This window comes from Enhydra lutris, unplaced genomic scaffold, assembly GCF_002288905.1.
Source record: "Enhydra lutris kenyoni isolate GAN:26980312 unplaced genomic scaffold, ASM228890v2 scaffoldscaffold7, whole genome shotgun sequence".
Taxonomy (NCBI): domain Eukaryota; kingdom Metazoa; phylum Chordata; class Mammalia; order Carnivora; family Mustelidae; genus Enhydra; species Enhydra lutris.
Window position 1 is genome coordinate 42,148,934 of NW_019154091.1, and position 16,217 is coordinate 42,165,150.

Sequence of the window (16,217 nt, forward strand, 5' to 3'; positions counted from 1 at the left end):
GAAATTTTAGGCAAGTCATTCATCTCTCTACATTTCACTTTTTGCATATGAAATGTGGAGGTAAGTGCCAGCCACCCCATGGGGATATTTAACTGAGGCATAGAAAACACTGAGCATTTTTGAAGGAAGATGCTTGGAAGACTTAGGGGGTTTCTCATTCTTTTCAGTAGCTGCTCCTTATGAAGTTTTTTGGAAAGAGGATCTGTTGAACCTGTTAATTCCACTGTAATTTCCTTCACATGTGTATTCCAGTAGCAATTATATAAATCCACATCCTGCTGCTGTCCTTTCCTGCAGATGTGGAGGAAAATCCATCCATTTGTTTTTCTGTTGTTTTGCTCATCTGTATCGGCAAGAAAATGACAGTTAAGTACGTTAGAGGACATTATGATCTGAGATTGTCTAGGTTACATTTCAGCCATCAGGTCACTTGGATTGGCATGTGTCATCTATCACTGTGATGTCAAGGTGCTTAAAACTACCTGAACACTAATAATGCTTATTTGTGGCTTTCATGATTTGTGCTGGAGTGAAGTGGTCTATTTTCCTTACATGTTAAATTTGTAAATTCTGATTATGCTTGCATGAGTATTAAGACAGTGCTTGTTCTGTTTTGTTTTTCAAAGTTACTTTTGCATTTCTGGAAGTATATAAGGAAAAGTTTGGAAATCTAGTATTGAAGGATTAATACCTACTAACTGCCTTTGTTCTGTTCTAGACATATATATTATTGTATCTAATTATCACAAAAATATGTGAGCAAACTGAGGCTCTCTAAGTGATCAGGCTTAGGAAAATTGAATGATTCCTATAAATTTGCATAACTAGCAAATAGCAAAGCTCTTATCCCAGAAATCTGGGAGCATGGGCTCCAAGTTAAAAATGTTTTTGATGTAGTAAACATTTTCCCCCCAGCCTGCTTTCTAGGCTCCAAAGAGGTTGTGTTTATGTTCTTCAAGAAATGTAAGTCACAGTATCCCTTGCTTTTGTAAGTCCCTCTCTTATTGGAACCTAATAAGCACTCAGCATTAATGACCACCAAGGCCAGCAGCAGGAAAACTAGTAGCTGACGTTCCTTGAGCATTAACCTATATACCAGAAACTGTCCTTAGCACTTTATACATATGAGCCTATTTAATGCTTCAAATAACTCCTTGAGGTGTGCATACCTCTATCATCCCCATTTTATTGAAAAGGAGACAGAACAAAGTTTAAGAGTTAATTGTCCAGATCAAAAAACAAATGAGTTTTGGCACTGCGGTATGAACCCAGGTAGTCGGGCACCCATACTGTTGTCCCACACTGTAGCAGACTTCTCAGTAAATATTTTTTATATTAAAATTCTGAGTTGGAAACTAATGAAACCAATTCAGATTAAGTTAAATGGAAAAGGCATCTGTTGGGAGGACATAGAGTATAGCTCACTGAGTCGGTAAGAAGCCTGGACATATATACAGTGGAATATTACACAGCCATCAGAAAGGATGACTACCCAACTTCTGCATGGGACTGGAGGGGATTATGCTGAGTGAAATAAGTCAAGCAGAGAAAGTCAATTATCATACAGTTTCACTTACTTGTGGAGCATAAGGAATAACATGGAGGACATTAGGAGAAGAAAAGGAAAAGTGAAGGGTGGGAAGTCGGAGGGGGAGACAAACCATGAGAGACCGTGGACTCCAGGAATCAAACTGAGGGTTTTAGAGGGGAGGCGTTGGGGGGATGGGTGAGCCTGGTGGTGGGTATTAAGAAGGGTATGTATTGCATGGAGCGCTGGGTGTGGTGCATAAACAATGAATCTTGGAACACTGGAAAAAAAAAAAAAAGAAAGAAAAGAAGTCTGGAGAACCAGGCTTGGCAAACCAGCAGGACCATGAAAGACTGGGAAGCAGAGAATACAGCCAGATGTGCCATGGGAAGAGGGCTTCTGGGGCCACTTCTGGTGCTGCCACTGCTGGCAGGTGGCCCTGGGTCATGGGGCTCTTGGATGTGCTGCCATTGGTGATGCTTAAGTAGTAACACTAAGGAACATCCTGCCTACATTGTCACCTTTGCATTGCTTGGGAAGATCCAGAGGCCCAGGTAGAAGCATTTGCTTGATGGAGCCCAGGTCACATTATACGAAGGACAGGTTTGGTATGCTCTTTGATTGAATTGCTCTGGCATATTCTAGGCAGAATAGTAACAGTAAAAAAAAAAATGACCAACTTCCCGGTGTGGAACCCTAAAGATTAAAGTACTTGCTCAGAAAAACTGGAGCCTGTTATGTGGTGAAATAGGTCAGTAAAATGATTTAAGGAGTTGGCAGTTAGAGAATGAGAAGGCACTGGGTTACGTATTCATTTAAATCCAATTATGCTCTGAGTGGCCAATTTGGATCATGGATTACAGAGCATCACTTCCAGGAGGCTGACGATTGAGTCATAAAATACATCTCTCTTTCTTTTCTTCTTTCTTTCTTTTGGGGGGGCGGTTATTTTCACGGTAGGGGAAAATATTGGCTGGATATCAAAGGTAATACTCTTTAGAAAAAGGCTGGTAATTTCATTCAAAAATGTGGTCGGGATCACTGTTTTAAGAATTTTATACAGATCAGGCTTCACCTCAACAAATGTTGTAATAAAACATTGTCGAGCCTTATATGATGACACACTGGTTGTAAGTGCTAATCCATAGAACAAGGTTTTGGTACAGTACAAGAAGTTGGGTGCAGGGGGGTAGGGAGAGGGTGGTGAGGTTATGGACATTGGGGAAGGTATGTGCTATGGTGAGTGCTGTGAAGTGTGTAAACCTGGCGATTCACAGACCTGTACCCCTGTATTTTTTTATTAACATATAATTAACATTATATGTTAATAAAAAAATAAAAAATTATAAAAAAAATAAATAAAAGTCTACCTGAAATTTCAAAAAAAAAAAAAAAAAAGGAAGAAGAAGAAGTTGGGTCAGGCCATGAATAAGATTTGGCTTTTATTACACTTACTTGAAACTCACTTTACTAGAATTCTGAGCTTAAATATCATGGTTAACTTTCTGAGTGCTTACAATCAGAGTATTTTGTATATATCTTCCCTTTTAATTATCGTAATAACCCTACAAAGTAAGTATTATTATTGACACTTCAAGGAGGGGACTGAGGCTGAGAGACTAACTTGCCCAAGGTCGTGCGGGAAGGGATGGAGCTGGGTTTTAAATCCGCATTTGTCTGACGCTCGAGCCTGCTTTTGACGGCAATGCTGTTCTGTGCAAGAAAAATCATTAATTAAGTCGCGAGTTAACTCTGGGTTAGCATTCTTGAATTTTCAGATCAAGAGATTTCCTTGTCACTGGTTCTTAGCAAACAACTTTCTGTTTTTAGATTCAGTAACTTGAGAAATGTCATTCCATCCAAGATTCGTTCCCTGAGTCAAAAGAATATAAATTGCTATTGCCACTTAGTCTTTGCTGTCTATACCATTCCCACACATGTTGTCGTATTGGATATATGGATGAGATGACTTCTCACGATTGTTGGAGGATGGGCAGGGTGAGGTAGGTAGTGTGGGATCTCAGATCATCTCTAACGTTCCAAACCACTGATTATTAGGGATTTGTGAAAATACTTGGTCCTTTCTTGAAGAACTTTCTGTGGGTGCCAGCTCATGACAGTGGCGAACACTAAAATTTACCAGGCATCCTGTAAGAGAATATTCGCTTTTATTTGTATTTTCACTTTGAGCTGCAAGTTACGGTCAGGTTTTCCAGGATTGGGAAGCCGGGTTTTCTTCACCTTGTTACAGTTTTCATGGTTTTGACTGCATTTGCTGACTTGTAATTAATTTTTAATCTTTTACATGTACTTTAGGAAGCCTATGAGTTCAGGAAGTCTCATGTCTGCATTGAAAACTGCTTACCCTAACCCTAACCCTTATTATGAATGTTTCTTTCCTGCTTGGTTTTGTCCATATGCTTATATCCTACAAAATATACGCATATGTGGAGGAGCAAAAAAGCCCCGTAGTCCTGTTAATGTGGTAATAGCCCAAGTTCAAGGAGTAAGAGCAGCTGGCCTGATGCAGGGCCAAAGCCAAAATCACTGGTATCATGACAGAAGACTGTGTTATGTAATTTTTCAAAAATCTTATACTCGTAGGAATTTTGTTTACTAAAAGTCTGTCAACTTAGTTTGAATATGAAATGTTTTCCCCCGTGATTCTTTTGTTGTTGTTGAGTGTAGGTTTGTTTTTCGTTTGTTTTTTTTTTCTTTTCTGTATATGTGTAATTTTTTTTAAATACCAGAGTTGGTTTTTTTTTTTTAAAGATTGTATTTATTTATTTGACAGAGAAATCATAAGTCGGCAGAGAGGCAGGCAGAGGGAGAGGGGGAAGCAGGCTCCCTGCTGAACAGAGAGCCCGATGTGGGCTCCATTCCAGACCTGAGCCGAAGGCAGAGGCTTGACCCACTGAGCCACCCAGGTGCCCCTGTTTATGTGTATTTTTAACCAAGCTGCTTTCAGGGTGCTATGTGGACCCTTCAAAAACCAGATTTGCCACTGGGTTCAGGGGTTAATAGAGTCAAGACTGCACCTGTGAGTTTCTTTCCAGCTGGCTTTCTGCACATACATCCAGCATACCAGGCTGGGCTCAATGCTTTCTTGTCAGATATTTAGAGACATGCCCTGACAGATCGTGGGGAAGGTGGTTATGTCTTTATTGTCATTAGCAGAGCTCTCAGGAAGGGCCTGCTTTATAATCTCACAAGAGAACTTACTATGTGTGAATGGAAGAACTAATAAGGACCTGAGGATTTTTTTTTCCTTTAGTTTGCAAAATGGTACACCCCCGTATATGGTAGATAAATGTCTTTTTTCTTGTAAGTAACCAACATATGGGAGAGGTAGAAATTATTTGCCATTTGCATGTCATTATAATGATATTTAAAAAGCTGCGTGGCTCTGGACCTTGGGCAGGGGCGTGGAAAGTTCCACGGTAGCTAACCAAGCACTTCTTGTAACAGGATGCGAACGGCAGAACGCTTTAGGCGATATTAAATTGGGGTGATTTTTAGAAAGTGACAAATGTTTTATGTTTCCTAAATCCAAGATGGGTTCTACCAGCTGCACATGGCTGCCAAGTTATGTTATCACTTGCCTGCTTTGTAACTGCTTCAATTATTTCCTCCCCCAGCCCTGTATGATGAGATCCGTCAGTTTCGCAAGGCCTGTGGGGAGGCTCATCTGAAAACCATCTTAGCAACAGGAGAACTTGGATCTCTTACTAATGTCTATAAAGCCAGTATGATAGCAATGATGGCAGGTAAGTGTTTATATTCACATGACGATAGCTATGGAATTGATGTTTTTCGGAGAAATAAGTAAGCTAAAAGATTTGGCTATTAGCGAAAAGGGGCTAACCACTTGGAAATTTGGGTGGGAGGACTCAGCTATTTTGTGAATACACTGCAGTGTGCATTGGTCACAAACTTGGCTTCCTCGCACGTTTTTTGGTGGCATTTCCTCGCTGCACTATCCTTGTAAGGCAGTAGATGGCTCTCTTGTTAGCGAATTGCCTTCTTCTTCTTTGATTATTCATTCATCAACATATGTTAGACAGGAATTTCTTTAACTCTGACTTATTCCTCTCTGTGAATTTAAGTGTTTGATTTTTCTCAGAGATGTGCATCTGTACCCGCTCAGGCAGCCTGTGCTTTTGTTTGTGTTAATTTTTCTTTTTAAAGGTAGCGCCGTGTCGTTGCTTTTTATACTTTCAAAAGCAGGTTGACTTCCTCTTCATCTCCTTGAACAGCAGACCTGTCCGTTCAGACATCCAAGCCTGAAACCTGGGAGTCAGGCTGGATTCCTTCTTTTCCTCACCTTCCTGTAAACAGTGAACGAGTCCGGAGAGCTCTACCTCCTCTTTACTGTATCTAACACATCTCTCCATCCTGCGTGCAGCCATCTCCGGCCATTGCCGTACCCCACACGGATCACTTCAGTCTCCTCACTACTCTCCCTGTCTCCACTTTTGTCCCCTTCCAGTCTGTTTCCCACACTGTTGCCAGAATGGTCCCTTAAAAATGCTAATTGGGTTTTGGTCCTGCTTGTTTAAAATCCTTTGGTGGCTTACACTGCCTCCAGACCCAGTTGGAAACAAGGGAACATACCTGTGCATCTGTCCACTCGAGCTGATATTTGCCAGCAGGGCACCTCAGAAGCAGGTGGGCTTTAAGTAATCTTGCCACCAAATGATTCTTTTAAAACATAAGAAAATATGAAGGTGTAGGGCCTATGAGGAGAGAGGTGACAGAGGGAGCGACCGTCTCTTCAGCAAGATGTGAGGGAAATATAATTCACTTCCATGAACAAGAAACAAAACACGCACACAAAGTCTTCACCGGAAGCTGCATTCTCCAGCCCCTATACCCCCCATACTCCCATCACTGTCAGAGAGTCAGGGTCACCCCAAGGAGCACCTGGCCTGCCCACTCAAAAAAAAATATATATATATCCCTCAGTGGCTTCCCTTCATCATCAAGGTAAAATGTAAATTCCTCCAGCCTGATTTTAAGAAAAGGTCCTTCTTAACACCCTGCCTGTGCCTCCCCATTTTCCCTTCACACCATATGCTCCAGCTCTATGGAATTCCCCGTAGTTCTCTGCAGATGGCACCATCCAGACCTTTCAAGGCTTGCTACATGCTGCGCCCCCTGTCTGGAATACCTTTTGCCTGAGTAATTCCTTCACCTCTTTGACTTCAGCACAGGTGTCCCTTCTTTCAAGACCATTTCCCCAATACTGCTTCCCCCCTCACCACTTGGTTCTATATCTCTTCTGTGTGCCCCCACAGCATTCTTTTTGCAACCTCTGCCAGGTGACGTAGCACACCATTATGTGATCAAGTATTGAATTTCGAGGTGCCTTACTAGTGGCTCCATACATGGGTGAAGATAGATGACTTCTCAGGTCTTCAGTCTGGGCCTCTGGTGTAGTCCCCCCTCTAGACTTTTAGTATATGTGCTGCTGAAGAGAGCACTCCCCCCTCTAGATTTTTAGACTCGTGTACTTTTTGAGTATTGTCAGACCGAACATCAGTCCCTGGAGCGCTACTGAAAATCAGCCTGCTAGGCACTCACGGAGCTATTGCTCTGCTCATTGCTCCTGTATCCAGATGATCTCTGCTCTGGTTGTCCCATTTCAAGCATAATCTCTGAAAACCTAAGGATAAGGAGGAATGGAACACATTAAACAGCGGGTCCTCTGTTATGTTGGCATTTCAAAGTCCCGCAATAACAGAAACCTCGCTGTAGCTCTTATGAGCCTGGGCGAAACCCCTTGGTGTCCTAAGTACCTGGGCAATTCCCTTTTCATGCTCCTCTCTGGGACAAGGGATTGTTAGCCTAGAGTGCTGTGATCCAGGTCACAGTGAAAGTATATTCATTCTGGAAGGTCGGCCAACCCTATTGTTCTCTCTGCACCTACTGCTCATCATAGGAACGTGGTATTAAGTCATCATGCCAAGAAGCCCCTGTTCTGTCCTCTACCCCATCCATCCGCAGAAGAAAAATGTGAGTAGGAACATGCTCTCCCCATCTCTTCTATCTACTTGTATCCCTGTCCAAGCTTATCTCTTGCATTTCTTCACTTAAGCAGTGTCTGTTGAGTACTTGCTCTGGGTAATAAAACTTGTATTTGTGGTGTGCTTTCCCAGATTCTTTAAAATAATATTCCTTAATCTTCACATCAACCCTGTGGTTGACGAAGAAACTTAAAAGGTGACTTTTGTAAGGTCACAAAGCTAATGGATCACATAGAGTCATTATTTGAACCCAGGCCTTCTGGCTCCAGAGTTATTTATTGCTTTCTCAGCTGTAACACCGCTGTCTCCCAGGGCACTGTGCTTGACCTTATGAGTTAAAGGCATACACAGTCTGTGCAATGTATAATAAGTGAAAGCATCCAGCATACTTCCTGACCCATAGTTTCTGGTTCCTATTCTCTTAAGAAGGTATATAATAGAAATGAGGTATGTTTTGAAGAATTGTTTTAAAATTTTGAACTAAATTTACACTTATATAAGTTACAGCTCTACTTTGGCATTTTTATTGATTTTATTCCTTAAAGATCAACTTCATTGAGGTAAATTTATATACATTGAGGTGTTAAGTGTCCAGTGTGATGACTTTTTGCAATGTTTATTTTCCATCATCCCATGAAATATCCTTTGTGCCCCTTTGCTTTCAGTTCTACTCTTTTTTACTTCTGCCGCAGCTGCAATCAGTGCTCTGATTTTATCACCATAGATTGGCTTTGCCAGTTTTTAAGTTACACAGTAGGTACTCTTTTGTGTTTGTTTTCCCTCTACCCACAAGATAATAGCTGTGAGATCTATCCATGTTGTTCTATGTATAAGGAGTTTGCTTAGGGATATTCTATTGTACAAATATACTGAGTTGCCATACTTACTTATAAAAAGTTTATAATATTCTGATGTCTATAGGGTCTGTAGTTATACCTCCTTTTTTAAACTTCTGGTGTTGTCATATTTGTTTTCTTTCCTGTTGTTACTTATTTTCTTTCTTTCCCTCTTTCTTTCTTTCTTTCTTTCTGTGGAAAGAGTTTTGTTAGAAGTCTGCCAATTTTATTAATCTTTTCAAAGAGCCAATTTTTTGCTTGGTTGGTTTTTCATTGTCATTGAGTTAAAAAATACTTTCAATTTCCCTTGTAATATCTCTTGATGTTTAGAATGTTATTAGAGTATTATTTAGAATAAACCTTTACACTGGAGCACCTAAATACATAAAGCAAATATTAATGGACATAAAGAGAAATCAACAGAATGTTTAATTTCCAAGTATTCTGTGCTTCTTGGATATCTTATTGCTATTGATTTATAATTTAAAATTCTGTTAAGCTCAGGGAATATCCACTGTAAGAATTTTTTGTCTTTTGAAATTAAAGAGATTTATAGCCCATTTTTATGCTATCTTTAAGTATACACTTCAGGGACACTTGAAAAGAATGTCATGTTAGGGCGCCTGGGTGGCTCAGTTGGTTGAGTGACTGCCTTCGGCTCGGGTCATGATCCTGGAGTCCCGGGATTGAGTCCCGCTTCAGGCCCCCTGCTTGGCAGGGAGTCTGCTTCTCCCTCTGACCTCCCCCTTCTCATACTCTCTCTCTCGCAAATAAATAAATAAAATCTTTAAAAAAAAAAAAAAGAACGTCATGTTAGTATTTGACATCTTAGACTGTCATGTAAGATATTAGTGGTAGTATTCTGCGAATATCAAGTAGGTCAAATTGGTTGATCATATTTTTTAGATCCGGTTTTGTTTTATTTTGTTTTGGTCTACTTGTTCTATTTATTACCAAGAGACAAGGATGTTAAAGTCTCCAAATATGATTGTAGACTTGTCTCCTTATCCTTTTAATTTTGTCAGTTTTTTCTAAATGTATTTTGGAGCTTTGATATTTAAGTATGTACACTTGGCATATCTTTTTTCCATCCCTTTTTATGAATATATATATATATGCAGTCTATAACCCATCTTTGTTTATATATTTAAAGCTCTCTCTTGTAGGCTTTTTTTAAATCAAATTGTGAGAATCTGTACTTTTTAATTAGAATGTTTTGTTCATTTTCATTTCACACAATTTTTGATATGATAGAAGTTAAGTCTGTCATCTTGCAGTTAGTTCCCTATTTGTTCTGATCCATTTTTTGTTTTGTCTTTTCCTGCTACCCTTTGGGTTCATTAAATATTTGAGAGCACTTCATTTTATTTTTTTTGTCCGTTGACTTTTTATCTACAGCCTCTTTGTACTTTTCAAGGAGTTTCTCAATTATAATATGCATCTTTAGCTTAGCACGATTTACATAGATTTCATATTATTCATGTGTCATGAAAGTAAAAACCTTAATAACAGTTGCGTTTACGCCTTTCTTAGTCCTTTGAATTATTTTACTGTTCTTCTTCCACCTATGTATAAACTCCTTAATATGAGGTGATTTTTGTTTTAACAGTCATTTGTCTTTTAAAGAAATTAAAAGAAAACTCAGCAAAACTAGTCTTCTGTATTTTCTCACATGTACATCATTTCCTTCTTTATTCCTTCTTGTAAGTCTGCTGGTGACTAATTTTCTTAGATTTTGTTCATCTGAAAATGTCTTTATTTTACACTCATGTTTCAAGTATTGTTTGCTGAATATGCTGTTCTAGGTTATAGTTTTATTCTTTTTTTTTAAGATTTTATTTATTTATTTGACACAGAGAGAGAGAGATTACAAGCAGACAAAGAGGCAGGCAGTGAGAGAGAGTGGAGGGGAAGCAGGCTCCTCGCTGAGCAGAGAGCCCGATGCGGGGCTCGATCCCAGGACCCTGAGATCATGACCTGAGCCGAAGGCAGAGGCTTAACCCACTGAGCCACCCAGGTGGCCCTATAGTTTTATTCTTATTTCAGTACTTTAAACATGTTACGCCATTTCTTGGAATTCTGTTTGTTCTTCTTTTCCTATAAGTAATGTTTCATCTAACTCTGGCTGTGGTCAATCAATATTTCTCTTTATCTTTGTTTTTCACTAATTTGACCATGATATGCCGAACCATGGTTTTCTTTGTATTTATTCTGCTTTTAGTTTGCTAAGCTTCTTGGATTTGTAGGTTGATGTTTTCCAGTTTGGGACATTTTATAACTATTTTTTCAAATATATTTTCTACCCCATTTTATCTGTCCTTTCTAGGATTCCAAGTACATGAATGTTAGATATTGTCCCACAGGTTACTGAGGTCCTGTTTATTTTTTTATTTTTATTTTTTAAAGATTTATTTGTTGATTTGAGTGAGAGAGAGAGAGAGAGCGTGAGTGTAAGGAGCAGAGGGAGAGGGAGAGAGAATTTCAAGCAGACTCCTCCCTGAGTTTGGACCCTGACACCAGGCTTGATCTCACGACCTGAGTTGAAACCAAGGGTCTGATGCTCAGCTGACTGTGCTACCCAGGCATCCCCTGTTCATTTTAATTTTAATCACTTTTCCTGTCTTTGTTCTTCTGAGTGTTTAATTTACATGGATCTTCAAGTTCATTGACCCTTACTTTCCATCTCAAATTTGCTTTTAAGTCCATCTAGTGAAATTTATGCTATTAAACATTTTTAAGTTTTAGAATTTCCATTTGATTCTTTACGTTTTTTTTTTTTATTTCTCTGCTGATGTTCAACATTTTTCACTCATTGAGCTCATATTTTCTTATAAGTCTTTCAACATGTTTATTGTAGTTGATTAAAAGTCTTTATCTGCTCATTTATATATCTGGAATACCTCAGGGTTTGTCTCTTGAGCTGCCAGTTTTCAAGTGCCTGAAAACAGTTGCCTTTTATATTTTGTTCAGCTGTGTGGTTGTTTGTAGCAGGAGGGTAAATCTGGTGCATTTATTCTGTTGTGTCTTTGTGGCTTTTGTTTTCGTATTAAGTTAGCATGAAAATCTGAAAAGGAAAGGTGTTTTATCATTTACATTCATAATAGCTGTCTTGTAATATTGATAGGCATTTAGGTTATTGCAAGACAATTCTCTGGAGAGTAAGCTAGTATTAGTCTGATATCACATATCATTGTAAGTAAAAAGTTAACCTAGGTATTTGCATTTTTTTTTTTGGTCCACTAAATGTTTACTAGCTAGCTTACTTTTGGTTTAATTTTTTTTAGGAATCTTTAAGAATGTTTTAGGAGCTATAGGTCATGGGCATTAGAAGACCAGGATTCCTATTCATTCTTGCACAGTTTATGACTTTAAGTGGATCAGTTAATCTGGTTATCAATTCAAAGAAGTAATGTGTATGGCTGATTTATAAAGTATGAAATAAGTACTCTGCAAGTTGTTAAGAAATATCAGCATACCTTCCTACGCCATCCTACCTCAGGAAGGATTCATAATTGAATCTTTTTTTTCCTAGACTATTACAAGGCATTATTCAGACTATCACTTTTTAGAACCATCTGGTGTAGCTGCAGGAGATAGACTATATTGAGCTGGATTCCTTTCTGTACTGATCTCCAAGCTTATTAATATGTTAGTAGGATTGTTTCATGAATCTTAGGAACTGTTTTTACAACTTTTGGCTCCGTCTTAAAAAATAAAAGTTTCAAAAGAATCTGATTAGTTGAGAATCACGTTAGATGTGGCCCAGTTAATTTTTTTATGCCACACTTCTCCGCTATGGTTGTCATATCTCCTAGTTCTTTTACTCTGGAAAATATTGCAGCCACCTGAGCTCTTTAGATGGGTATCAGAATAAAATATTTAACTGGAGATCACTTACTCAGCAACCATAATGATCCAGAACCAAGCCAGGAACCAGGAGGAAAAAAAGTAAGAAAACATTTCAGAGAGATGAAGTATACATAGTATAATCTATAGTACAACAGTAGTGATAGACAATAACATTTCTTGAGCATTTACTATGTGACAGGTGCTATTTTTAGGGCTTCACATATATTTACATTTAACCTTCATAGTGACTCCCTGAGGTAGGTACTTTCCTGTAACAAAGTGGGAACATCAGTTAAAAAGGAATTTTGCTGCAATTCTCCATGGTCATTATTGATATTTGGAAACATTCTAGATACTTTTGTCTTTGTTACATCATTTCCTCTGTTATTGCTTTCTTTTCTCCTCTTAGCTGTTCTTAAAGATTTATAATTTTTTTTTTTAAAGATTTTATTTATTTGTCAGAGAGAGAGGGAGAGAGAGCGAGCACAGGCAGACAGAATGGCAGGCAGAGGCAGAGGGAGAAGCAGGCTCCCCGCCAAGCAAGGAGCCCGATGCGGGACTCGATCCCAGGACGCTGGGACCATGACCTGAGCCAAAGGCAGCTGCTTAACCAACTGAGCCACCCAGGCGTCCCTGTTCTTAAAGATTTAAATATAATTTTCATCCTTTGTCAAATCTCTCCATGATCCTCTAGAGGCAGACTTAGTTAATTGTTCATACTGTTGTGCTCCTAGCACAGTTGTAAATACCAGTAGCATTTGTCATACAGTCATCATTCACTGCTTTACCTGTTGAGTCTTTTGCAAAATTGTGAACCTCCCTGAGCCAAGGACTGTATCTTATTTATATTTCTCTGTAATTACTAGTAGGCTTGCTATCTAAGAGAGCCTAAGAAAATATCTTGAAATACACGAGTGAATGAATGAGTGAATGGAAGGATGGATGGATAAATGAGAAAGAAAGAGATAAGGAAAAGTAAAAATAGGCAAAGTAAACGCTGAAGAACTATACTCATCTTTCCACATGAGCCACGACCTTGTAGAATTTGGACATGTTATGTTAAGAGCAAAATTTTATTTCAGTTGAACAAAAAGATAGTTTATACTGTTGCCAAGGAGATTATGTATTGAGGCATTGTTTGGATGACCTAAGCAGTGGTATGACATATAAAAGGTTTGTGAGAATTCTGAAGGGGCTCTAGGGCTAAGAAAGAACTAAAGACAACTTTCTGCCTTGGCTTTTTGGTCAAAGAAAATGGATCTGACTTTCATGTTCCTGTCAGTGTGGTGAGAGCAATGCAAATAAAGGAGAAACAGAGATAGGAGTAAGCAATTTGAAGGGACTATAATCAGGAGAGAGAAACGAGAGCCATATTTTTTCATCACACAATCCAAGAACAAGGTGATAGGAAGTAAGATAGAAAGGAAAACATGCTTAGAGAAAAGAGAAGTCTAAGACAGGTCCGTCTCCCTCTAAGGGATTTTAGCCCCGCAAACGCACACATTAAGAATAATGCCAGAATGTAGAAAAGTGGCTTTATCTTTCAGTAGCGGTGGACTGTTCACACACACGCAACAGCTAACAAGCTCTGCTCTGAAGTTATTCTAGACCTTATCTTTGGAAATAATGCAGGCATGATAAATAAGGTTGGAGTAGAAAAGCACTAAAGATGCAATCATAATGTCATCAGGTTTGAATTGCTGATGAAGATCTGTGGGTAGAGTACGAACACAAAAATATGGGGCTTGAGAAAAGCAGACCTTGAAGGAATGCAAAATGAGTTTTGAACTTGGCTGGAATTTTGTAATGTATAGGAAATCAAAAATGAAAAAAGTAGGAACCAGGGGAGGGGACATTTGAAATTCAACCCAATAAGATCCGAGTAATTCAGAAACAATAAGATGAAGCAGAGAAATAAAAGAAAATAGAAGGGAAGCCATTAAAAGCAATAAAACGAAGGGCAGAAAATAAACAGTGGGAAACTTGTTATGACTGAAGAAAACCAAAGGTCTAAAAGAAATGCTGTGATTAGTAGCAAATTAACATCTAAGACTTTTAAAAAACCATTTTTTAAAATTTAAATAGGAGTCAAATGGTAGAGTAAATGACAGTGTAGATTTATTTTTCGAAAGATTGTCACCAGTCACACTGAATCCTTCATCTTGGGCTCTTATCTTTGTATACTGAAGAAGTAGTGATCCAGATGGCACATCTAGACCCCTGTGGTGATCCAGCCTGGTTTTTCTCATTTGGGGGGGTTTTAAAAATAAGATCTTGCCTTTCATAGGAAGAACATTTAATTTATGAAAAGGTATGCTATAGTTGGAAGTTCACCACTGGGGAAAGCATTAAGAATATAGATGTGTTTTGGGGTAAGAGTTAATGGATCTAAAGCATAAATTGATTTACAGTTCCTTAAACTAGCCCTGAGAATTAAACCACTTCTAGGGTAAAAACTAATTAACTTGCCATTTCATTCAGGGAGCAAATTTAAATTTAGCCCCCGCCCACCACCAGGAGAACAGAACTTTCAGACTTACCCCGTCACACCCACCCAACCTGCAGTCCTCATCTACCCTCTTTCCCATCCTTTGTTTTGTGCAAAATAGAGAGCTTCGTGGGAGAGAGAATCTGCCATGTTTTCTGGCCTCCTAGCCCTACAGAAACCTCTGATGGTCCATTTTGGTATATGGTATATTGTTCTTAAGAGAATCACTATACATTTAAACACAGAGTGTTTTCTTTGCCTCTTCATGGCTGGACTTCCAGGGGAAAAAAGAAGCAGCTTGTGAACATAGTTTTGTATGTGGTGTGTACTAGTATGCATAAAATTTTACTGTGTGAGATTTTTGAAAATGTAACCCACCTTATTCTAAAATCTTGCAACACCTTCTCCAGACCTAGATTGCTCAGAGGAATTTATGGGCACAGAGGCTAACACATGTAAGGGCCTAGGAAGTGCTTGTTGAAGTGCTCAGTTGTCAGGTATGGGGCATCAACAGATATAGTCATAAACAACATATGTAAAATTCAGTCTTTTAAATGAATCTCTATTTTGCTTTAAAAGAAACATTAAGCGACTTTTTATTTTCGTGTCTCAGTGAAATTCTGATACATGACATAGAGGCCAGACCTGTTAGCTATTGGGTCATGTTTCTGAGATTCTGTGACTCATTTGTCTTTGATTTCTAACATGTTCATTATTTATTCTTTAATGTCCATGCTGGATAGTTACGGATCTATTAGCAAACTCTTAAATGCTGGGAAAGCAGAATCCTTGAATGGGTCTCTCAGCATATCGCACAAGGTGGATACTGGGTATATATTTTGTTGAATGAGCAAATGAATAAGATTAATAAATCACGTGAGGTTACCAGTTCACAGATTCTTTTGGCTACTGTCTTAAGAGGGAACTAGGGGAGGTACCTTATCACCTTCAAAGGGATGAAAACCTGATGCTCAGAAGTTAAGTGACCAAGTGAGACCAAGGCCATGCACTGAGGAAGTGGCAACATTGTGAAGCACTTCTTGACTCTAAATTCTTTTTTTTTTTTAAGATTTTATTTATTTATTCAACAGAGAGAGTGAGAGAACACAAGCAGAGGGAACAGTGGGGAGAGAGAGGGAGAAGCAGGCTCCCCGCCAAGCAGGGAGCCGGATGCCGGGTTTGATCCCAGAACCCATGACCTGAGCTGAAGGCGGACGCCTAACCATCTGAGCCACCCAGGCACCCCTTGACTCTAGATTCTATACACAGTCCTGTTCTCCACCCTGTAATTGCTCTGTATTTAAAATATTATATATAAGCTATGTGTAATCTTTGGGGGCACAGATGGATTTCTAGAGTCCCTGAATGAGATTTATATGTTGACCTATACTTTCTTATTGACAAGCAAAGTGAGGACAATATAGAGGAAATAAGGACTATAGAGAGAGAAAAACTATAGGGGTGGCAGACATGAAGTCAACATGAAAGAG

At 38.9% G+C, this 16,217-nt stretch overlaps 1 protein-coding gene across 1 annotated transcript in view; it reads left to right on the forward strand.

Moving 5' to 3' along the window:
- LOC111142153 (deoxyribose-phosphate aldolase) overlaps positions 1-16,217 on the forward strand; it is a 114,946-nt gene that overhangs the window by 64,210 nt on the left and 34,519 nt on the right. The window contains exon 6 of the mRNA XM_022495141.1: positions 5,167-5,295. Coding sequence (XP_022350849.1) covers positions 5,167-5,295 — 129 coding nt within the window. The remainder of the gene's footprint in view (positions 1-5,166; positions 5,296-16,217) is intronic.